Source organism: Coloeus monedula (genome assembly GCF_965178545.1).
Source record: "Coloeus monedula genome assembly, chromosome: 2".
Taxonomy (NCBI): Eukaryota; Metazoa; Chordata; class Aves; order Passeriformes; family Corvidae; genus Coloeus; species Coloeus monedula.
This window is the reverse complement of record NC_138782.1, coordinates 78,609,815-78,635,783: the sequence shown is the minus strand read 5'-3', so window position 1 is coordinate 78,635,783 and position 25,969 is coordinate 78,609,815. Positions and strand designations below refer to the sequence as shown.

The window sequence follows — 25,969 nt, the reverse complement described above, 5'->3', positions numbered from 1 at the left end:
CTCATAAGCAGAGCAGGGGTCCCACCCATCCACTGGAACTGTGGCATGAGCCAGGCCACAGGTGCAGCCTGAGTCTCCTGCAGAGACCCACCACTTGGCAACTCCCTTCTCCACTGCCTCCTCCAATGACCATCCAAGGGCTCCCCTACCCTATTTTGAGAGGGGCTAGACAGTGCAGAGGAGCCCCAAGACAGCTTTCCTCCTGCCAGTAGCTTGCACCACCATCTACCCCAAACCAGGCTGGGGCTGTGGCTGGGACCAGGTTTGGTGCTGGTACCACTGACATCTGACTCTTGTCAAGGGCCCCTGAACCCTTCCTAACTCCACAGTGAGTTTCTGGCTGTGGCAGAGGGACCCCCAGCCAGGGAAAAACCTTATGTGGTCTATGTCACCTCAGACACGACATCGTGGCATCCATCAGCCTCCAGCTCCAGAGAGAAGTCGCTATCCCAGCTCACCTGCCATGCAGCTGGCAACTCACAGCTGTCCCAGGTTTCATGGCTGCAGAGACACCTGCTGACCCTCAACCCCACCAGCAGTACAGTCTGGACCTCCAGCACCCCTACAATGGACTCGCTTGCAATTTTGATCCGTGAGGGAGGAAAAAAAGGGAAAAAAGCCAAAAGGAAATAAAGATGCTCTCCGACTATTTTTAGTTCTGTACAGCCCCTCAGCACTAACATTAAAAATAGATAAGATGGAATGGGGGAAAAAAAAGACACTGCAGGACTAAGAAAACATTGCTCTTTTAGCAAAATTTTGGAAAGTCAGAAACAATTGTTCCCTTTTTAAGAAAACACATCTTTTTTTTTTTTTTTCCATGCAAATCAAAATGAATGAACACTTTTTCATTTATTTTTTTAAACTTTTTTTTGTTTCCCCACAACCATTTACCAAGACAGCTTTCAGAAGAAAATGCATGGGTTAAATCCTTTTAAAGAGGTCTAACAGTCAGTATTTCTTTCTGGAAGGGACAAATAAACCCAAGGGTTTCCTACCCTGCCTGGACAAAATACTACACCTATAAATTCTTAGAGATGCCATTTCCTAATTTCACCTCTAATTTGAAACACGGCCAAAATCAAAACTGCTAACTTTACTGAGAGTAGCTGTCATGAGGACAAAGCTGGCTAACTTCTCCCAACTAACCTCTCCTCTGAAGTAAGTTGAGTAGCCCCTCAGAAAGGGACGGGCATGTGGTAAGCTGCAAAATACATTCACCTCAGTGATGAACCCTGAAAAACTCAGCTGACAGCAAAAAGATGCTTCTCCTTCTGCAACCCTCCTGATTCTCCCTTCTTCACCTCCTCCAAAGGCATGTCCATCACCTGGCTGGTCAGGATGAGGTTCAGCATCTGCTGAGACACACCAGTTATTTGACACAAAAGCAAAGAACATAATCACAGCCCTGCAAAACACCTCCATCCTTGGCACAGGTCCCTGTGCCTTGGCATCAGCTCTACCTGCCACGGCAGCAGCTCCAAGCGCTGGCAGACAGCGATGCCATGGTGGCACCGGCTGTGCACCGCGCTGGTGTCACCTGGCTCTGCACCCACCACTGCCTGCAGCCACACAAAATCCTGATCGGCCACACACATGGCAGGGCACAGCGGTATTGCTGACTTCTGCTTAACCTGTGCTTCAAGGGCCACTGCCATGGACAAATCTGTCAGCCCACCCAAGCTACAAAGGTGATACAGTCTACTGAACTGAGGCTGGGCTTTTAATGACTAGGACTCATCTGCTGCAAGCACGCTTCGCAATGCGGAACGAATGGAGAATGCACACCCTTCAAACATGCATCAGTAAATGAGTGAGAACACCTCCATCAGAATTTCCAACACGCTAATGCTTTTAAATAGGAGCTTTTTATCCTTTCATTCAGAATATCAATACCTACATTTTTGCAGATAAAATCTCTCCTGACTTGGCCATGGAGTTACACAGGCATTTCAGGCCATCACCTCTGCAATTTCAAGCCCAAGACTTATCTTCTTGTGCCCTGCTCTTGTGCTCAGTTTCCTGAGAAGGGTCTCAAGTAACTGGATGATATCTTCCTCCTTCTCAGTTTTGGTTCACTTTGCAAATGATACTTGCCCACAACATTGACCGGAACATGGCTCCAAGGACATGCCTAGGGATTCTGGAAACAGGTGTAAATTCACAACAAACTTGTCAGCTCTCACTGCAGCGGCTCCCATGCATGAACAGAACTGGGGCCTCACTGCATACAAAGATGTCCCTGCCTTCAAAGCCATGGTTAACTCCATGTTTCCCCAGAGGAAGCACTCCAGAACCCAAGGGAGCAAGCTATTCTTTGAATGCTGGAGTTATTTCAAGCTCCAGACTCACTACAACTACCAACAATTATCATCCTAAAGCAGTTGTCTGCCCTGTCCACTCCTAGAACATTTGGCAAACCAGCACATTATAAAAATTTTGCTGAGGGATCCTGATTCTTCTAACTGTAAATCACTGAGAAAGTCATAATCAAAATAGGCCACCAACAAAGTCTGCAGTCGAATACCCAATTTTATATGCATATTTAAAAACACAACAGCTCAGTATGTTTGATATGCTCTCTTCTTTCTACTAAAATCAACTAATCGTGGCCAAGCAACACTGAAGTACATGCTCAACTTTGGAGCTGTGAGTAAATCCAATGGATTTATTCTCATCTGCATTTAGGGAGACAAGAACATGAAGCATGTTGCAATTGTTTTGAGATCCAGATACACAGAGGCGCTAGCAAAGGCAACTTAGATCCAGTTCTGGTCATGCTTTCAGTATCTGAATTCCCCACACACATGGCGGTGCTGAAGGAACTGTCCCATCTCACCTTCCCTGCACTGGCTTAAGGGACTGTGCACTGTAACCTAGCACAGTGCCCAGCACCCACTGAAGCACCTTCCCAGGCAGCTATAAAGCATTCCATTATCTGGGCCAACATCTTGCAATTACACAGCATCCCATGCCTACTAATACCTCAAACTGCTTTGCAAACTTCATGAGTGTGCTATGTCTGTTGGTGAAGAGCACAAAGCACCCACTGCTGAGACACACCAGGCTTTTAGCAACAAATCCCAGCTCTTTGGCCTTGCCTAGAAATAGCAGACAGCAGTCATGGGCAGGGAGTAGAAACATAATAGTAATTCAAAAACATGGAAGAAATTTGACCAACACACATTCCAGAGGAGTTAACACTGACATCTCCCTCCTAAATAAAAATATTCTAGAGTGGTGATTTCAACCTTCTGCAAAGAATAAGAAACACTAGCCAGCTCCTTTCTGCAGGAATATATTTTCCTCCATCCTTCCCTGACCGTCTCCAAAAGAACTGGGAGCAGTTCTTTCCTGCAGACGCTGTAATATATGCACCCAAAGTACCGGTAGCTATCGAACAAAATTCCCCTGAAACTGCCAAATTACAGAATCTTCCAGGTTGGAAAAGACCTTTGAGATCATCAACTCCAAGTGTTAACCCAGCACTACCAAGTCCACCACCAAACAATGTCCCCGAAGTGCCACATCTACGTGGCTTTTCAATACCTCCAGGGATGGTGACTGGGCAGCCTGTTCCAATGCTTGGTAACCCTTTCAGTGAAGTTTTTCTCAATATCCAATCCAAACCTCCCCTGGTACACCTTGAGGCCATTTCTCTTATCCTAGAGCTTGTTACTTGGGAGAAGAGACCAACCCCCACCTCCCTACGACCTCCTTTCAGGCAGCTGTAGAGAGCAACAAGGTCTTCCCTGAGACTTCTTTTCTCCAGGCTAAATAAACACCCCTAGCTCCCTCAGCTGTTTCTCACATGACTTGTGTTCCAGTTCCTTTCACCAGCTTCACTGTTCTCTGGACATGCTCCAGCACCTCAATGACTTTCTTGTAGTGAAGGGCCCAGAACAGAACACAGGATCTGGGGTGCAGCCTCACCAGTGCTGAGACAGGGGGACAGTCACTGTCCTGGTCCTGCTGGCCACACTATTGCTGATACAGGCCAGGGTGCTGCATGAATCTGATGCACCCCGGCACACCACTGGCTTATATTGAAATGGCAGTCAACCAACACCACCAGGGCCTTTTCATTACAGCATCAATCACTCTCTTCCATGGAAGAAAGCTGTGCCAGTCATACCTCTTCCATTTTTGTCCTCAACCCGCTGCTGTAAAGATATCAACACAAACCAGTTGTGACAAATTTTCCACTTCCCAGAAGTCCGTCCCACTTGAATGGGGGATCTGGTTTTGAACATCAACAAAAACAGATTGAAAGGTCCTGCTACCCTCTAGACCTCCAGTTTGCCCATGTGTGTTTTAAATGTGTTTACCTTGATCCACCTGAACAATTACACAAAATGAAATACGGCTGAAATAGTCCAAGCAGTATGTGACAGCTGAATCAAGCACAATGGTCTCTTCCAAAGTGGTATAAACCTCTCCCTGACCTGAAGAAGAAAACAAATCAGACTGATCCCAAGAAACAGCTTATCTGCACAATGGGAGACGCTTGTACATATCACTTGCATTGTTCTTGATCTCTGTACTCATCCATGTCCACATCTGAATCAAAGAGGGAGTGTCCAGTGTAATCTGTGTCAGGGGTTTGGGAAATACTGTTCCCTTCCTCATCAAATGTTTCTGTCCTTGAATAAAAACTGAAGTCCTGCAAAGGGGAGTAAGTCTTGCTTGCTTCGCTGCTTTCCTCAGATTCGTACAGAGTGTTGTCATCATCATGGTGCCATTCTGGCCAAAATTTCCTCCTTATTCTTTCACAATACATAGCAAGGTTAATTAGTTCACCTGCAACACAACACAACAGACTTCAGTAAATATATCCAGCCAATAATGCTCTAACTCACCTGATGATGCAAAAACACAGTATCTGTGTTTGGAAACAAACTGTACAGGGTCTTCCCAAAGAAGCTTCAAAATTCCAAGATGCCATCAATCCTCTCAGAAGCTCTGTTTTTAACTTTAATGTAACTTAAAACATGTATTACACAGAACAAGAAGGGTTACACAGGAATAATCGCAAATGCATGTTCACACAAATAGCGAAGTAAGTATCCCAAATTCAACCTCTACAAAAAGAAATCAAGACAAGACACTAATATCATATGGTTTTTGAAGTAGAACTTTTTTCTTAATTGCAGACACCTGGCTCCTAAAGACAGAATTTTATCTTAGAGATGGCATAGTACGCTTATTAAATACAGTGAATTTGGGGGGTCCACCACCAGATGGCAGCGTTGGCTGCAGCATAAATTCACATTTAATATGGCCACAGGCTCACTCCTACTGCTCCCAGCCTTAGTATCTTATGCCTCATGTTTATAAATACATGTATGCTTACAAAATAAAGCATAAAAAAACTCAAATAAGAAAGAAATAACAGTGTATTAAAGGGGAAGTGCATGTAAAACCTGTACTCATAACAGCATGAGTAGGTGGATGGGTACAGAGAATCAACCACACTGCTTGGATATTTCAATCTATTATCTTCTATTTAGTTTCGTTAGAGACGAACTAATTCAACAAGCATAGTAATCCTTCCAGAAAGCAATGAGCCCTTCAGAATTTTACCCATGATGCCCCAGACATCAAAGGGAAGAACTGCATAGCCAATATTTATATCCTCCTCTCAAGTGCTCATTATCTGAGGAAAAGACTAAGTCTGTGCCTCCTAACCGCAGGTTTAGCAGAGCTCTCTTGCACAGAGTAGGTTTACAGGTCAGATTCATTCCTTTTACACTATTTTACATCCTTTTCCTCCTTAGCTCTCCCCATTTTTCATGCTATCTTTTACTATGAAAAGGGATGCAAGATGTACTTTAACATCTGTATCGCCCCACCAAAAAAATCAAACAAGGAAACAACCCTCTGTGGAGAGGAGGGGTATGTTGGTTTCCAACTCATGCAAAAGCAAAGTGACTCCAAAGCCAAGCTGGATTTCTTCCTTGTCCGGCATCTTCAAGAACAGCAAAGGCTGTAATTTCAGTGGGACAACAGCACTGGCAGTTCTACTATCAAGGAAAGTACTCAGTTCAGCAGAATTTGGCTAATGGCTACTCTTCTGTTTTCTCATACTCTACCCAGCATTCACTCCTTAGAGGCTTTAAGGCTTTGCCACGTTAGACAGGGAAAAGATCAAGTGAAGAAATAAAAACAATTACTGTGTAGAACATTAAAGAGAAAACAACATTAAAGGATACAAATGCTACATGAAAGGCAAGAACAATCTGCTGAAGTACTGGCAGTCTTCAAAATGTCGTTCCAAGGTACTCCGAGTTTAAACATGGAAAATGCCACCAAGAGCTTTTAATCAGAGAGCTTTCTTACCTTTGATTAGTCTCTCTGGTCGAGTCCCTGGTAATGTCCACATTGCCTGTGCCAGATGTCCAAAGACAGTGGCATCAACAGTAGAAACAGTTGATCCCATAATGTACTTTTTGTCACCTGTAAATACAACAGCAAATATTTCTTGACTGGATGTCACTTTTCCCCAAATTTAAAAAAAAAAAAAAAAATCACAGTCCCACCTTTAGCATATTTGTTTTAGTGAAATTATTGAAATTAAAAGGTTCACTTGTTCAAAGACAGGGATTCAAGACTGAGTATGGTTCAAAGCCACTTCTAGGGTTCAGCAAGTGAAATCCATTATTGCAGCTTCCCCTGTGCTCATGACTTCTATAACCAGGCCAATTACAGAGCCACCACTGGCCAAGGAACCTCCTCTGCTCCTCACAGCTGGCAGCACTCACACACTGTACTCGTTCAGCTGCATTTAAAATCTGATCTGCAGCTACAAGATGCCTGAAAGCACCATTTTCGCCTTGGTGCAAACCCAAAACCACTCAACCACTATTCAAAATCATGAACTTGCTGAAAGAAGCTGGTCACCCTTTACCTCTCATCCATGCAGATCCAGGTTCATTTTACTCATCCGATCAGCTGGAAAAAGAAAAGTCACACCCAAAGCTTTCCTCTCTCCCTGTTTGCTCAGGATGAAATGGATGCACCAGTCAGACCTGCTCAGAAATGACCTGCATCTCCAGGAAGAGGGCAAAGCTGCAGGCAGGAGTGAACAGGTCCTCTCACACACCACCACTGCGGTGCCCTCACCCCCACTGACTCCTGACAGGTAGAAATCAAATTGAGGCGTGTCAGGCATGCAGGCAGTAAGTGAAACGGCAGCCCTTTGGGACTGGCCTGGCACAGTGGAGGGACATGTCTGCTCCACACAGAAATTCTGTTTACCTCTCCGGGCACCCCAGAGTCATGGTGGTCCTAAATGGCCACCACAGCACAAATGGACGGATAATTAACTAAGACAGGGAAGAAAATACATGTTTCAAAGCCACTGTCTGCAACAAAACATCCACTGTAGACTTGTTTTCCCCTCACAGGCAGGAGACCTGGAGCAAAGACCACGCACAGAGCACACAGTGAAACAGGCAGTATTGCAGAGGTCAGGTTAGCTGGTTGCACTGCTCCTGCTTCAGCCCAAAGTGCTATAAACTCTGTGAAATGTGGTACCTAATTGAATTCCAAAAATCCAGTTATCTCATCTCCCCGTGACATTCTTCCAAGCTGCCTGTAATTCAGCAGGTTATTCAATGTTAGGTTTATTGAGCAAGTCCAGAGGAACTGTCCAGTGTAAAATGCATCAAATTCCAATGTACAGTACAAGGAATGCTGCCACCCCCCTGCACAAGAGCACAGCAAAACAGTGCTCAGGAACAGCCAGTAACAATAACCTTCTCTGGCCTGTCAGATGTCATTTGAACATGGAGTTAACTCCCCCCAGCTCTTTCACAGTTCCATCAATCTATTGTTTGAAAACTCTGTACAGGGTAAATGTTGTGTCTTTTCAGTATTTATCTGACACCTAAGCACTCATCAGTCTCAAACATAGCTCAAAAATTGGTCCCTAAACCACAGTTATATGCCAGCACCAGGAATTTAGCACCATACAACTAGGTCTTGAGATTCAATCCATAATGATGTCATGCTGGGAAGAAATACTGTAATTTTCATCTTCCTACAACTAAAGTAGGCACTGAGTGAGGGCTAAACCATCCCACCCTCCAATTCCCCAGGCAAAACACCCCACACCTTCAGGTGCATGGAAACAAGGGGCAAGAGGAGAAAATAAACCTGTGGGATCATAAAACTCCAAATCTGGTTTTAAGTCATGCTGCACCACAAAACAAGGCATCTGTGCACATTTTCTCCCACCATTTCCAACCTGTTCTCAAAACTTCCAGTGCAACTTTAGTCCAGAAGACTTTCTGAGAGATCAGGTATATCTATGTCTGTTTTTAGGCAAGATTACACAGTGTCTGTCATATCCAGGCTGCCATAGCGCTGGTCATCTCAAACACCTCTCTGCATCTCCTGGATAATCCAACAGAAATGAAACCACCTGGTCACACTGGACTTGGATCAACTTTGTACTGCCCAGGAATTTGAGAGTACACAGCACCACTGTTTACAAATGCACGCACCAGAGGATATAAAAGCAGCTACTTCAATACTGGGTCAAGAAACCCCGGCAAGAAACAGGTCTGTGGGACACAGGCAGAAGACCTGCACCCTTCCACGGAGGCATGTACAGCACTCGCAGGCTGCTACAGGGCACTTAACTCACTTCAGAGGCTCACATTCACGTTAGTCCAACCTCTAAATTTTCAGCTCTGAGCACCCCTGCCCTCCACAAAGCATCAAATGCTTTCCAAAATCCACTTCAGGAAGCTGCTGGCCTGCAACTCCCTGCTCAAAGTCCCCATCTACCAAAATAGTCTGAGAGGCCGACAGCTGAGAGGGCACCAACAGATTTATGCTCACTCACTTGCCTCTTCTAAATGATTACCAAAATGTGTATTTTTATATATTGCTAATTCTTATGCTCATTCCCCACACTTTCTTACACTACTACCAGGCAGCAGAAAACTGCTACAATACAAGGAAATTACATTTGTGGTTTAAAGACTGCAGGACAGAGAGAAAGATGATACCAATGGGACAGGCTGATCCATCACAGTGGGATTAGCTCCAATTTCTGGAGGATCTGGAGGAGTCTGTCAGGGAAATATGTATAAGGGAAATAGAAAAATTTTTCTCAGAAATAAAAATAAAGAAAAAAAAGCACCAAATATGTGATTGGAAGAGTCAAAACGAATGTCGTAAGAACTGGCAGCTGCAATGTTATCATTCTCTGGAAGCAGCTCTTAGAATTAAAAGTTATTCTTGTTTCCCATGTGAATGGCCCCTGTTAAAAAAGGGAGCATTAATCTGATATGCCTGAATGGCTGACAGCTACAGTTTGGTATGTGCAGCTATTCTGCACCATAGACATCATTTTCAAGCTCTTAAGATAACAGCCAAAATCCCAACTACGTCCTCTTCTGGGAAAACACTTAGATACATATATATGGAAGGGACTCTCACAAAGATTGTGCAGGCAATAAGCTGACTGACTGCCTTCTCCTTCCCCCTTTGAAACAGGGGAGCCTCTAGTCAGGGAGGAAGTCTTCATCCCACCTCCTGTCCCCATTCCAGGATACTACCTGGAGGCCACGGTGAGTAGACCCAACCATAAACAGATGGCTGGAGAAAACATGAGCATACTGATGTTAATGAAAATCAAGGCAGTTACAGGAAAGTAGACAAACTCACCAATAATCAAAATGGAAAATATAATGATTCATGTAACTGCACACTGACTAATCTGACATCCATTTCAGAGAGGAAAATGAAAAAAAATGTACGATATACAGCTGGTAATGTAATAAAGTAACAGGAATACAGCAAATGCCCATCAAGGCCTTTTGAAGTACACAAGCACATTCTCAACAACAATCTGGAAGTAAGAAGAAAAACTGTGCAGGTAACATATGTACAATACAATTAAAAACTTGATATAGTGAAGAAGTGCTTGAGGATTTACAGTGTATTTCCCACAAAAGCTAGAGGCTGATTGTAGCATTTACCTTCACAGGGAGATGACCCAAGCCACCGAGGAAGGGAGAAAAAAACTAGGAAGAGCATCTGCCTGCAGGCTAGAATTGAACAAACTCTCATTTGAAACAAGCCCAATTTTGAACAGATTTAGATAGGGACTAACATCTGCCAGCAATTACTAATACAAGTGGTGGCACCTCCACCTGCTGAAATCTCATAATTAGAATTGGATAGCTTTTAGAAAGCCATTCTCAAGCCAGCGAAAAGGCACAGGCCTCAAGACAGCAGTCAAGCAGTCTAATCCACAGAGATCTGTCTAGATAATTATGTGATCCCTTTGAACTTGAAATTTTACAAATCTGAGTGTCAGTATAGACTCCACAGAAATAAGCAAATCTAGAGACTTTTACAGGTATTCGGGCACACATTTTAGTTTCTCTTGAAGGTTCTGTCTGCTCTTGGCAGACATGGATGACTTTAGCAGAGACATATCCACTGTCACTCCTTTCAGCTTGACAGAGTTGTCTAACCAGAACCAGGGGGCTTTGCTGAGCTACTAAGTCACAAGACTGAACTTGCTCCAGCTCCTGTCGCAACCCCACTCCTCCTTGTGATGAGCATGGAGCCATGCAGTGCCAATCTCAACACTACAGCATCAATAGTTCCACAGAGGAGAGTACCTTGAGCTGGCCACAGCTCTGCAGCAGGTACGACCAGACCTCCTCTTCTAAAATGAATTGTTCCCTCCCTTCCTCCCTCTGAAAGAAAAGGGACCTCTTAACCTCCAAACAACAGATATTCTCTGAAGAGGCACTAGAATAGGTAATTGTTTCTGTTAACAAACAAAATGTATCAGAAAAAAGTGCTGTCAAAAGAGGAGCTGTCAACAAATCTTCCCCTTGCCCATTGTGTCCGTGCACCTCAGCTCTTTTTTTCCACCTTGTTCCCAATCCAGAAACTCAACAGGTTTGTTTCAGAAAACAAAATTACAGAAAACTCTACACAGCCCCATCCGGGTCCACTGCAAATACCTTCCTTTACAAAACAGCTTTGAAGTCCAGAAGCATGTTTTTTCCTTCCCTTTCTCAGCAAGCACTCAGCTTCTGCCTTCTTCTGGGCTCTCCCCAGCTTGTTCCATTTGGATGCACCCCGCACTTGTCTCTTTAGAGCATGTGCAGTGTGTCCCCCCTCTGCAGCACAGGGCAGGGAGGCATCTTCCTGTCCTCCACTCAGCCACCTCTTTAAAGCAATTATTACAGGAACAAAGCAGCCACACAGGTACCATCTCTCGGTTTCTTGCACAAGGGAGACATAAGCTCATGGGAAGTGACAATCTGCCCCACATCAGTTCCTCAAAATGCAAGTTTTACACAGATGCACAATATGCTTAGCTCTCAGTGGACCAGAAGGCAAGAAGCACAGTGCAAAACAGCTCCAGTGTAGATTTCAGCCTGAGCCAAACAACAGAGATGAGGTTCATGTAATTCTAGGTAAGTGAAGTCAACCTTAAGACTAACTGTATGGGATTCACCCAAGACAACCAAGAAGTTTAAACCCACCTATTTTGACAACACAGAACCATCCCCTACTAGGAGCTTTGAATAAAGCTGCTGACACTAACCACACACAACAAAGTGCAGTTCATCAAAATAACATCTGCAAAGGGTTTTCAAAAGGCAACCTCATAACAATCTGTCAAACAGCCACAAATAAAAAACAGGAAAGGAAATACAACCAGGAAGTAAAAAATGAGACACATACACTCCACCCCACCCCCCACAATAGGTATTAATAAGAGGTTTCATTTGCAGAACTAAACATTACATTTTCCTAATTTCATACGGCCAAATGCTCTTCCAAAATAGCAGGTTTGCTCCTCTACATACACATACTCAGTGCTCAGAGAAGGAAGCCTCTTATGCCTCTAGACACAGCAGGAAAAGAAACAGTGTCTCTGCCAGAGCAAGGAAGGCACTGAATGACAGCCTCTTGCTTCTGCCAAAATGAGATTATTTGTGTGTGATCAAGCTGTCAGGAAGCACTGGAGGTCAATTCCACCCTGTGGAGAGAGGGGCTGTGAACAGAGCACCACAACTCACTGTACCTTACCCAGGAGGCCTGCCAGAGTCCGCATGTCCTTCTCCATCAGCGTGTACATCTCCTCCTCCGAGAAGCGCCCAATGCCATGGCCGTACATTTCCCGCTTCACGATTCCTTTGGTCAGATGGCAAAAGATCCACTTCAGCAAGTCGCTGAAGGGACCAAAAAGCGAAACCATCTTTTGCGTCTCATGAAGATTTTCCACCCACTGGCAATAAGCTAAAGTCCTAGAAGGATGCAGAAATAAGTTACAGCAGCATGATTCCCAGAGAGCCCAACACCACCCTGTGGAGGCTCGCAGAGAGGTCGGGCAGGTGAGCACTCACTGCCCTGATGGAGAAGTAGCTTCCACAAACAGAAGACTCAGAGGCAACTCGGAGTGCCAGCAGAGCAAATCCACTTTGCAGTACTTAGGCAGACTGCCCAGTGCTTATTCTCTCATTAAATCATGACTCACTTCAGGAGAAAAAGAGATTCACGCCGAAATATAAAGAAAAAGCTGCAGAATTCTGCTAAACTCGTGTAACATAACACAGTGCCAAATGGATTTATTAGCTAAAGATGACTCACTGCACAGACCTGGGCAAAACAACAACAAAACAGCCCCCCCAAAAAAAAATCTTTCCCACCAACCTTTCTCCTTTCTATACTGCTGACACTTAGGAAAGCAGTAACTTTTCTCCAACATAAATACTGAAGCAGTAATTTTTCAGAAGAGCTCTCTTCTGCTCAGAAAGGAAGAATAACACGATCTCTTAAAAATAAAATATAAAAAATTAAGAGGTAGTGGTTATTGGGTCGGTTTTCTCCTGTACAGTTTCCTCTCTTCAAAATGTTGATTTTAAGAGAGAGACATTTCTAAAGGACTCTGTTGCCTTCCATGCTTTATTGAATGGCAAACAATATTCTTTTAAAAAGTCTTTTCATAAAATTTTGTCTCATCAGCTTAAATTTTTGTTTCCTACATGTGTTTTTGTTCTTTACTAATATTATAGGCAAACATATCTTGATTTGTTGCTCCAGAAACTTATGAATTAAGAAACATTAACTTTTTTAATATCCAGCATCTTCAGAAATTACAAATAAACTAAAAAGACCATATATATAACTTTCGTCACCAAGTTCAAGGGATGTTGGAAAAACAGCTAAAGACATGTCGAAGTAGACAAGATAAACATATGAAGCCTGCGGGGTCTGAGACACTGGGAATTGATGCACATATTCCATTCCAAGCCATTCCAAGGCTTCATTGTTTTAGTTTGGAATATAACTTCAGTTTTATCACTGTACATATTTCCAACTCCACATAATTTCCTTAGTGCTGATATGGTACACCTAATTCAAGAAAGGAAAGGAGAACAAAAAAAACCCCAGTATCTCCTGGAGAAGTCCTGTGACTTCTTTTCATAATGTACATTTTATCAAACTCACATTGCCCACTGCAGTTCAGTGCCTTTGGCTCTAACTGGTTTCACTGTAGTCAGTAACAGTGAGGTGTGAACAGGTTTTGCTGCTAATGTATAAACAGAGAAAAACAAAAATGCACCTGCTCTGCTACTGATGGCTTCTACCCTCAACAGGTTTCTCCACAACCTCTTGCACTGTGTAATTGTAACAAAAGCATCCTGCTGACATTTCACGCGCTTCAATATCACTTTTCTAATGGGGTGTTACGCACAGTCCTGGTTTTTCAAACTTGATGGATGAACTCAAGTCATTGAGCAGGTTTCAGCAATGCAAAGTTTGAATCAGAGCCAGATTTAGCAGAGGCACCAGCAACACAAGAGGAATATGAAGCCAACAAGCACAGCAGTAAAGAACTACTGAAACTCGTAAAGCACTGACTTTGTCTGGAAGATGTGGTGTGAGATTGCCCTGTTCCAGGAACAACGGTTTTAAGGATTTAAGACAGATGGAAAGAAGGCCGGGCTGAAGGCATAGGGGCACTCTCTAGAGCAGAACATTGCAATAGTCATGTTTCACAGGCCTGGCAAAGGACAAGGTCCCTTCAGCAGGTACAGCTCTGAACAGGAAGAACTCTTGATGAGAACACTAGGAAATAATTACAATACTATGACATGGGTTGGAAGGGACCTTAAAAATCATCTACTTCCACTCCATGGGCAGGGATAATACCCACTAGATGAGGTTGCTCAGGGTCCCATTTAACCTGGCCTTGAGTATTGCCACGGATAGGGCATCCACAACCTTTCTGGGCAACCCATCCCTCACCTACCTTGGAGTAAAGAACTTCTTCCTAACACCTAATTTACATCTCTCCTCTTTTATTTTAAAACTCTTCTCCCTTGTCCTATCACTATCCACCCATGTAAAAAGTCACTCTCCCTCTTTTTTATCAGCCCCATTTAAGTGCTGGAAGGCCACAACGAGGTCTCCCTGGTGCCTTCTGCTCTCGATGCTGAACAACCTCAGCTCTCCTGGCCTGTCTTCACAGGAGAGGTGCTCCAGTCCTCTGATCATCTTTGTGGCTTCCTCTGGACCTGCTCTAATCAGTCCAGATCTTTCTTATGCTGGGGACCCCAGAGCTGGTAGGCTCTCACAAAAACAGAGTAGAAGGAGAGAATCACCTCCCCTGACTTCTCTAGACACAGCTCAGGATGCCATCTCACACTGTTGGCTCATGTCCAGTTTTTTCACCCACCAGAGCCCCCAAGTCCTTCTCCATAGGGCTGCTCTCAATGAGTTCTTCTCCCAATCTGTAAGTTATTATTTATTACTTGAGTAAGCCTAGAAAAACTTGCTCTCTGAAAGCACTGCTGTGTCTTGCTGCAAAGACCCTCCTTCCCCAGGATGGACCTGACCTGCCTCATGTAGCAACTCTGCAATACAATTTAGTTGCTTTAGGACAACAGGCCTGGCCTGGAGAAGAGCAACAAGAAAAAGAAGCCAAAACAAAACAGAAAAAGAACACAGGACATTCCACTGCAGCATTTTTTAAGTCACCACAGTTGTACAAGATTAAACCTGGCCCTATGGACTTGCCATCATTATTGCTCACTCCAAGCATACCAGTGAGCTGGCACCACACTAAGAGTGATCAACCATGTCCAAAATGGTTTGAATTTCATAGAACAGAATGAACAAGGTTTCCCACAAAGCTAACTGGCCCATCCTCTAAAGCAAAAATACAGTTCCCTAGAGGGGAACTTGCTTGCCTTGGGAGAGGAGGTCTTTGGGTCTGGAAGGGGCAGAAATCAGAGCAGGTGTTTAATGACCAGGACAGCAACAGACAACTGCACAGGATTTAGGCAATCCTGCTTAGGCTAAACTGTCAAGCACAAATCTTAAGACATCTGCTTGTCACTTTGAATGAGCAGAACTGTTACATGTCCCAAATCTCAAATTTACATGAGCAATTAAGGCAGCTAAATAGACAATCACAGAGTTTACTTCCAAAATTTTATGGTTCTGAGTACACAAAACAAGGAAAAAAGTAGGCTCCGATTCAGGGAGAGTTAAAAACACTTTTAAAACTGGCTTTACAAGCACTTTGTTAAAAGAATTCTATTCAAGGGTTCATTAATTTGTGTCTTCTACCAAAACATGCTTCTCAGCATTTAATTCCACCCATCACTCCTCTGCTCAGATTACATTAGTAGAATATTATCAATATTACAAAAGGTTAGGAAATGCCAGAAATTGGGTAGTCTACATAATCTACTTCAGTACAGCACAACTATACATTTTACACTAGAGTAGGTATTTATGGGATGACATAATTATTTTAAATATTGGCCTGAACGAAGCATTTTGGGAAACACTACCATTCGCACTTGTGCCAGCACATCTGTACAAATCTTAAGAGTATAAATAAAACAATAATGCATTAAAGAGGAATGCTGTGGGGGTAAATCCGAAGTCTAAATGTAACAGCAGCTTTGGCCTCAATACATAAATCAGGCGAGGAGATGAAGAAAGTGATTCATCAACAGCAGCTTGCCTGATTATCCCAAAACTGTCTGAACTTCAAGGCAAGGGGGAGGCATTCACAAGGATGTGAACTGGGGGTTATTTTTCATATCTGAACCTGTGCAGACTAGAATTTCTTGAAACACAGAAGTATTATAACAAATTAATTCCACAATCAGCTGTAGAAACCCAACCTGCTGTGCAATTTCTCAGGGCAACTGGCATTTAAGCCTCCAGCGGCATTCAAGCCTCATCACTGTTAGCAGTAGGAGAGACACTGCTCTTAAAATTGGCTTGATGTATTTAAGCATATTTACATTATAAAAATATTTTACATTTAACATATGGCAAGTCTGAATACTGACCAAAGTGAGATTCATCTGTATTCTCATACCATGTTCTTCCTGTACTTCAAGCATTCATCACATATGATGTTTGCTTCTTGAAAGACAAAGCAAGAAATAAGTCAAATGTATTTGCAAGTGTGTATATATATATATATGCACACACATACACACACATTTATAAATCACCACAGTTGTGTTTGACAATACAGCTCAACCAATCTAATGGGTTAGTCTTCAGCTTAAGCCGAATATTCAAGGCTTTATGTTCTCACTAAGCACATTAGTGCCACCGACCTACGCTCCGTCTCCTGAGATCGAAGTGACAGAAAGCATCTCGCAGCACTTGCTAGCCCTTCAGGCACCAGGGGCTGCCTGACCTGAATCCCAGCAGTGTCGTCGAGCCCAGCAGGAAGTGAGAATCACACCTCTCTTAACCAGAGGTCTGATCCCACAAACGTGCTGCAGTTACACCAAAAAGCCAACGCATTCCCCAAAGGTGGCTGTGGGTACCCCACTGGTTTCTGGGGGCCCAAGGGTCACTGCAGGTAGTGGAGGTTACCCAGAGCAAGCCAACAGAAGATGACAGAGGTCTGCATTGGATCCAGGACCTGGGGTGAGGGCCACAAAATTGTTCCATTTCCAACTCTTCACTGGCTCACCCCAACAGCCATTCAGCTTAGAGGACTTTTTTTCTTTTGCCGATTAAACATAGCAAAAGCCTGATAGCTTACTGCACTCTCCAGGGACTGGAGCTCCGGCACCAGATCCAAATCAGTCTTGTGCATCCCAGAGATATGGTCTAACCCCAGCACAGAAATAGGCGTGCTCACTTGCTGTCATTCTGCCTCAGCCCTGCCAGGTGCCACAGCCCGGGTGGAGAGAGGGTGTCCAGAGGCTGAGGTTCTCAGCAGCCCCGCACTGCTCTCATCTCCAGCCAGAGCAGCCACTTCCACCTGTAAGAGGCACTAACTGCTGAGGATAAGCAACTGCCTTGGCAAAGCTAAACACTTCTGGAGGAAATGCTGAACATCCACCACGATTAGCTCCACCCAGAGACAGCACACCACAGGATGTAATTTTCTTCTTTGTCCAATTAATGTACTACAGTATTACTTATTTATGATGAAGCTATTCTGCATGCTGCTGGCAATGAAACAATAGGAACCACATTACGTATCACTGCTTTGGAGGCTTGGTTTTATATACCTTATTCTACAGAAAGGCAATCACTGTTCCAAATTCCTCCCCATGGGACACAAGGACATCAAGAACAAACCCTAAGCATCTGGTGGGAAGTGGAAAGGTTCAGAGACAGATCCCACAACCACAGATGCAATGCTGTCAAGGAGAAATATGGTCCTACACAACAAAAGCCTGATTTTATTTTGGTGTAACTACAGGATGGTCAAAGCGGTTCTCCAGGAAGTACAGCAGTACAACTGCAACACCTACTACAAGGAATCTGCAAAGTGTAACCTCACCAACATATGGACCCTCTGGTACAGCCACAGGAACATACAGTAAGACTTAAGTTGGACTTCTTACTGCACTGCAGCAAAAATACATGCCTTGGAGGAACTCAGCTGTGTGACTACACAGGAAAGGCAACAGGGACACACATCCAGGCATGCACATCTCTGTTCTTGATGTAACTTTGTCCACCTGTTTTCATGCCCCTTCTCTGGGCCAGTGCCTGAATTTGCAACACCTGTCCTCCACACTTGCCTCTGTCATGTCCAGCAGTGCCCAGCCAGCTCCAGGGGAGCCTGGATGGACAGACAACAGCTTCACAAAGGAAAGCACTTTGTAATTGAGACACAACAGCAGCATAAGCCTGCCATCAGTAATGATACATTTAACGCAGTTAAATCTAAATCTGTGAACCACGAAACTACTGACACTAAGGCAAGGAGATGAAGCATTAGGGGACTAAAGGGCTTCATCCTCCCTTTGGCAGCTGTAATAACTGAGGGTGGAAAAATGAACCAATAGAAATGTTAATTTACAGGCTGCTTGTATCATGTTTGGGAGGCTATGACACTGCCGATGAGTATAATTAGGGAAGGCCACACTTCTTGGAAGGCAGAGATTTAATTTCCAAACCAAATCACTTCAATCTGCTAATTACTGAATGCTAAAGTTATTCTCAGGAGACACTAAAAATTATTTGAAGAACCATACGTACACATGTTGCTGCTGGTCTTTGATCGAAAGGTGAAAGAAAAAGCAGGTAAATGCATTCAATTTAAAAATCACACATTGTTTTGAAGAAAAAAGTGCAACATAAATGCAAAACTTAGTGTAGCAAGGACTTAAATGCATACTAGAAATTAAACTACTGGGAGAAAGCCTTGGGCCTGCTAAGGCAGCAAAGGCAGCATCCAAGATGCATGTCCACCTGATGCTTCTATGCCCAAACTGGAAAGGGCACTTAAAAAGGACTGAAATGTAAAGCACAGAGGAAATCAAAGGTACTATCTTCAAAGATGTCAGTAAAATGCATAAAGTACCAGAAAGGTTCTCTCTATTTTCCATTCATATCCATACTTCAGCTTCTCAGGATACTGAGACTAACACTGTACACTACTGATTGGCAGTATTGTCAACAACACATATCAATCGGAGTATCCTTTGTCACAGGAAAGGCAATGATCCGTACTGTAATCACTCACACATAATTAAAATCAGTAAAAATAAGAAAACAATATTCTGGATTCATCACAAATGCTGGATTTATTCCTCTACACCCCCCAAACCACAAATGTATTCAGCCACCTTGATCTTTTGGTCTTTATTAACAAGGCTGCTCCTATACAGAGGTCACACTGAACAGGACAGAGGAGCATCCCACTGCTGCTTCCTTCTACAAAGCTGCAGCCAAAGGGCCTGACTTTACCTTGCTTACACAGCACAACTTTTCAAGGGAATTATCCCTGGCTCATCCCCCCTCATACACAGAAAGGAGCAGTAGTTTCCTAGGATGAAGAGTTGTGAAGCTAATAATTGGGTACCCAGGCTTTCTGCAAGAGAAAATAAGCATTCATGTCGAGGCCCAAGCTCAGGGGCAGATCTGACAGCACAAGAACACAGCCAGCTTTGCCATGCAAGCTTACCAGTACAGGTGCTCCTCCACCATTTTGGTCACAGCTCTGGAAACAGCTCTTTCATGTGGACCAAGGTGTTTATTTAAATTCACTCCAAGTTTCTCTTCCAAAAAGTCAATAATGAACTCGGTGCCAGACACTTTCTTGTGATTGTATTCAATCCAAGGCATTTTCCCTTGAGGGGAAAGTTTTCCATCAAAATAGTTCTAAGAAAAAAAAAAATCAAGTAAACAAACAAATATACAGACAAAAACCACCCTTCAGGTTCTGTTTCAATGAGAATAAATATTTTTAAATAATTTTCTGTGTTTTTAAAGAAACAAATCAACAAATCCAAGAAACCTTTTTCTTTAATTAATACTCTAGAGTAGCAGTGGCTATTCAACCAGAGCAGCAGCTTTACCCTACACAATAATTCAGATAGAGTTATTTCCAAGCCCTGCAAGGTATTATATACTTTTATGTTGAATGCCATGTGATACAATATTATTTCAATACCTGGGTTATTTAAGGGTTAGAGATGCTCAGATCTCCCAGAAGACTGGGCCCGTTATTCTAAAGGAGTTTTAACTCACGGGACTCACAACTGAATTCGGTTCCTGCACACATCTGCACTTTTCATGTTAAAACTACATTAAAAGAAACAAATTCGCTACCCAACTCATATGGCTGCATTACCTCCACAGACAAAACACTCACATCCACAAGCATATATGAAAGGCATATCATTCCCTTCCTGAGCAGAGGGGAAATCTGTTTTCTGCAACTTCAAAACTTAGAAATCTCAGACATTTATACACATACTTGTTACAACTGGGTATCCCAAGAGCCCAGCACAGTATAGCACTACTGCACTGCTGAATACTGCTATACCTGCTCAGCAGAGCACTCACACAGAAGCTGCAACGTGTTTTTCCCATGACAAGGTGAAACACTGAGATTAGAGAATTTACGTCTCAAGAAACAAGCATGAGAGGAAGTGCTGGCTGCCAAAACATGATCAGACATTTGTCTTCAATTCTCTGACTCCTGAAGACACAGATACAAGGCACAACTTTTTTCCTTTCTTGTGATTCCCATCCTCTCATCCTGTTACTCAGTGAATAAAAATTCCTAGCTCAGAAAGCTGACCAGTAAAGGCTCACCATAAAGGCTCTGCACTCAGTCTCGGGCAGTCACCTTAAGTATTTCAGGACTTAGCTCCTAATTGCTGGAGGTTTAGCGTTTGCAGTTCTGGATTAATCTGTTTGGGTCTCAAGTATCTACCCTTCCTGAATCCACTTAAGATGGATTAAGGCACTCTGGAAGCAAGAAGCATACACCAGAGCACGCCTCCCACTCAGTCTGAGAGGGCCAGAATCCTGGCTGCCACTCCAAATGCAGATGTGCACTGCACTGCCATCATGCAGCCATTCCCAGAGGCTCTTCCCTTCCGGATGAAAACAAATGGCTAGCACTTCTGGGAAACAATGCCTTCTGGCTGTAGCCTCTTCCAGGGTTTGTGGTCAAACAAACAGCACAGTGGGGACACTGGATTATATCATGGCTCATCCACTGCACCCCTGCATGGGTGAATAAAGCACCTGAATCCCTCCCACCTGCACGTGTGGGTGACACAGGGGCCAATGCCACGGCCAAGCTCTAAAACCACTGAACATCTGAAACTGAAAGGAGAGCACTGCCCCATCCTTCCACCTTCCAAGATCTTTCCTTCATCAAAAATGGTCTTTCAAGCACTGAGATTGACTGATACATTTCCACAATTTTTCATTGTCACTTTATTACAGAAGCACAAGGTTTTCCTGGAACTACATAGAGCGTTTAGAAGACACTGAGCATTCCTGGCTTAATCTTCATTAAGCCCTTCCAGTAAGATATTTCCCTTCTTGTGCACAAACGCTGATGTTTTGCAGAAGCTACTGGACTTAAAGATGTGTTTATTACATCTTGCAATTACTGCAGTCCATACCATTTGCAGCCCAGAAAAAAACAAGTTGTTATTATTCAGCTGCACATTTCTTCAAGCACATATATCCAATACATATAAATACATTGCCTAAAAATATTTTCGTGTTTCATTACATAAGGTTGATCAAACAAAATAGGAAATATCTTTCAGTGACCTGAAAAAACCTTAGTCTCTTGAGAAATCTGTTATACTGTTCTCGTACTCGCTGTTCTCAAACAGGCATTTTTAGGCTTGAAACCTCTGTATCCTTATCGCTCATGCTAATTGCTATCAAATATTTATTGATCTTCCACTTAAAAATTGTTCCAGCTGCTAAGCAGGGAAAAGCTATGGTATTAGTAAAAACCAAAAGCAAACCAAAAGAATATCCCCTCACACTTCATGGTACATTAAGTGTCTGCAAAGGAACAGTAACAATAGCTCTACAGAACCTCATTTATAGAGGAATTTATAAAAAGAATGGCACAAGGAATTTCTGGGGTAATTTTACAGTACTATCCAGAAGAAATTAGATTTCACATTTTCAATTACTCCTACTTATGATTTTACTTTTACTCATGTCTTTTGCTAAGGATGCTACCACTTCCACAGACCTGGCATGAAAACAGCACATTCCTGCTGTGCTAATTATTTATTAGATTACATAAAGGCTCAGCTCTTCATGTTCTTGAGGAAATCCAGGAATACCCAAAAGATCTCGATGACGACTTAGAAGGGGCTCTTTCAAAGCAAGCTTTACCAAAAAAAGCATCGATGTTTTGAAAACCCAGCCAGGGATTATGACAGCCCAGCTGGGGTGGGGCTGCCCAAATCATTTTTAATGGAAAACTCTCACACAGAGAGGCAGACTCAAGAAAACCTGTGACAAGAGCACACGTGTTGGGAGAAATTCAGATGAGAGTAAGGTAGGAATATGTCACTCTACTCCAACCCTCACGTGCCATTAAAGCATGTTGTGTAACACACAGCACAATACTGGACAGTCTGATGCACTACAATAAACACAAGGAATCAAAAGAGTAAAAGCTGTCTGAGCACCTTCCCATCTTCTCTTTACTCCGTTTCATAACCCCCCCCTTCAAAGCAGCCCCTCCCCGGCAAGGTGATGACTGCAGCAGGTCTCCTGGGATGAGCACCAGCTGCCACCTGCAGCGCTTCTCCATCGTGGCACCTGAGAGTGTGCAGGGAAGCAAGGTGTTTCCTTCTGGATCCTGCTGTATCCCCCTACACACCCACCCCACCGCCTGCCAGGCAGCCAAAGGATGCCTCTGTCACCAACAGTGTCCTAAGGGTAACACAGTCATGAGGGAACAAAATCAAAGTCTACAGGCAGAGTATAAGAAACTCCAGCCAAGAACAGTGTCCCCTTCAGCTCCCCTCATGCTCAATCCCACAGCAGCATCCATACTTTCCTCCACCTGCCAGAACCCAATACAGCACCATACTCCTAACACAAGGACAGAAACAAAATCCACTTCTAGAAAAAAGGAGCTTCGTGCTCAGCTCATAAGATAGCTCCACCAAACTTATCTCTAAAACCTTTCAGAGGGTCAGGAACCCCACAAGCACCACAAGACCATGTAAGCCAGCATGGCTAAAAGCGGCAACCTGGTGTTCCCAGCACCTGCAGGATCCGTTCCTGCTCCTGCAAAATGCCACACAGAGCATGTGGGGAACCAAGCTGAATTAAAAGCAAATAAACTGTAACTTCATGGCTCTAGCTAGGCCAGCTCTGATCAGCCTGACCTGCCACAGAACAGCATGTGCAGGAAGGGACAAGAGGAAGCAGCTGAAGGGAGGACTGTTGCTTTCGATTGTCTTGTCAGTTTAGTGTGCTCACAGCTAGTGAGTAGGGTAGAGAGAGATGCAACACCAAAAAACAATGCTGACCTTCAGTACAGAAAATAAAGAGGGGAGGATAACCCTCTGGAAACTCCTGTCGGAAAAACTGTGTGACTTCTGAGCAGCATGAGCTCTCTAAAGGACTCCATCCTGAGTCACATAAATGCTGTGTTATCTTTTAGAAGAGACCATGCCCTGTCACAACCATCTTTTATAATGCAGCTTTCTTTAGCTACTCTCCACCAGAGCAAACTTGACCATCACAAACCTTTGAACTGCATCAGCTGCCATTAGAAAGAAAACACATCCCACCAAGAGAGTCATCCCCTCAAACGTGCAATTTCTACCAAAATCACTTTGAGAAAAGCAATGTGCACAAAGTCCTCCTGCTCCAAGGACATGTTCAAGCTTCAGAATCTCACAAGTTCTGTAAACCTAAATGAGAAAAATACATCCCATAGGATGGAAGTCCTCCTCTTTAGTACTCCCAAGCATCTGATTCAAGTACCACTGAATTGTAAGAAAACTTTAAACTCAGGCTTTTAAAGAATTAAGCAAAACGTACGAATTAGACTTCTTTTCTCTTCCAATGTAACGGAGTTTAGCCACACATGAAGCTAAACATCAATGGAGAATGTGTTAAAAAAAAGTTGTAATAGGGTTGGTTTTCCTCTGTACAACATTGGACTTAGGCAAAACACTCTTCCTAATACCTTGGTATGGAGCAGTAAGAAGTGATTTGAACCACTTGGGGGCTGAGTGTGGAACTTACCCACAGCTCAATCTCTTTGAGATAAAGGAAAATTTACATCACTTAGGAAAAAACAGAGGGAGAAGAAAAAAGGAAAGAAACCCCAGACATTTCTTCTACCTAAGATCTTAAGTTATATATTTCACCACTATTTTATCAACTTAAAGGCATTCAGTGCTTAACACACACAAAAAAAGAAAACCATCCCATGTCTCAAAGAGCCTGTGTGCTGTATAGCCTGCCAACACCACAACAAGGTGTGTGCCACACTGGCAGCATCCCAACTCGACCCCGATGCTAACGGGCAAGACCACGAGATTCAAGTTTCTGCTCCCACAGCTTTCATTCGCTGGAGTAGCTCAGGCTTCATTCCCTGCAGGAAGACAGCACGGGATACACCCAACCACAGTTAAGGAGCAGTATTCATGACCTCTAAAAGCAATCCTGTCTCACTTCACTGGGGAGGAAGCACTAGCCATGGGAGGTGAAGCAAAAGGTAAGTGCTTCTTCCCAGGAGAGCTTCAGAGATAAGGCCTCCAGAAAAACAAGAACCTGCAGCTGTCTAATCTTGATGTCTTTAGCGTGGTGAAATTCAAAGATCAAACAGTGTTCTGCTTTAGTTTTGGGGTGTTATTTAGCGTGACATGAACTCCAGACTATTCACCCACTTCAGCATTTCCAGCCAAGTTAACTTCTTAACATTCACTCAGCTTTGCCAGTTTAATCTACAGCTGTTCCAGACTAATCTTATTCAAGTCATATCTTTGAAGGTTATACACCAAATTTAATTGGAGACATGAAAGTGCTGGCATACCCACCCAGCTGTAGGTGTATGTTTACATCTCCCTGGGTGAGACAGACTGGGGGGAGGAGAAGCAGGATGCCTATGTGCCATTTCATGCAATTACAGAGAGCTGCAATGCAAAGGCAAACTGCACAATGTACCTGGTAGGGTAAATCAGCCATCCTCAAGTACGTTTCCATTTTCAGGCAGAACGGGGATAAACTCGGAACGCCATTCCTAGGCCTTGAAAACTGATGCAGTATGATAGCATCTTTCGAATCAAGCTCTTCCTCTTTCCTGTCAAAAAAAACCCCAGAATTAAAAAAAAAAAAAGAAAACAAACAAACGGACAGGTGCGTGTTACATCAGTACATTAAACAGACAAAGGAGAAACCCTCGCCCTGGCAACACACTCGTCAGCCTTTAAGGGGATTGCTGCAGGCTTTGGTTGCCAGGGTCCGCAAGCAGCGAGAGGGCCCAGCCTGGGCCACCTGTGGGGGCGAGCGCAGGGCTCGCCGCGGAGCCGCCTCCTGCGCTGCTGCAAAGGGCGAATGGGGGAAAACGGGGAGGAACGGGAAAAAAGAAATACGTAAATGGCAAAAACACGGTGAAGGAGAGAACCAACCCGCCGGACCTCGCCAGCCTGACCCCGCAGGTGAAAGCGGCTCCGAGCGCCGGCTCGGCACGGCGCGGAGCACCCTTGGCTCGCAGCGCCGCAGCCCCCGCGCCGCTCCCGCCCGGCAGCCCCGCAGCCTCACCGTATGGCCAGCAGCTCGTGGAGCAGGTACGCGGCGGCGGCCAGCAGGGCTCCGCCCGTCAGGTACAGCGTCTTCTTCCACCAGGAGTCGGAGCCCAGCGCCGCCATGGTGCCGCCGCCGCCCGACAGCGGGAAGGCGATGATCTCGCCCCCATAGAAGGCGGGCGGCGGCTCCTCGGGCCCCGCGCACCAGCCCAGCGACAGGCTGCGGTTGCGGCTCAGGTCCGCCACGCAGGAGCGCGGCGCCGCCAGGCCCACCCCCCACAGCATCCTGCGCCCGGCACCCGCATCCCCCGCCGCGGAGCCGCCGAGCCCCGCTGTCCTGCCCTGCCCGGTCCTGCCGGACCCAGCCCGGCCCCGCGGCGGGGAAGGGCCGCGGCGCGCTGGGCGGCTCCGGCGGCTCCCTCGGCCGGCGCTGCGCG

General features: G+C 44.4%; 1 protein-coding gene across 1 annotated transcript; it reads right to left on the bottom strand.

Annotated features, from left to right (window-relative positions):
- Positions 1–4,516: 4,516 nt before the first annotated feature.
- Positions 4,517–25,817, bottom strand: FAXC (failed axon connections homolog, metaxin like GST domain containing; the record flags this gene model as incomplete). The annotated part of the gene is made up of 6 exons (XM_082276803.1): positions 4,517–4,800; positions 6,340–6,456; positions 12,073–12,290; positions 19,454–19,650; positions 24,952–25,087; positions 25,549–25,817. 6 exons carry the CDS (start codon positions 25,815–25,817, stop codon positions 4,517–4,519), a joined length of 1,221 nt encoding a protein of 406 aa, XP_082132929.1.
- Between the last annotated feature and the right edge of the window lie 152 nt (positions 25,818–25,969).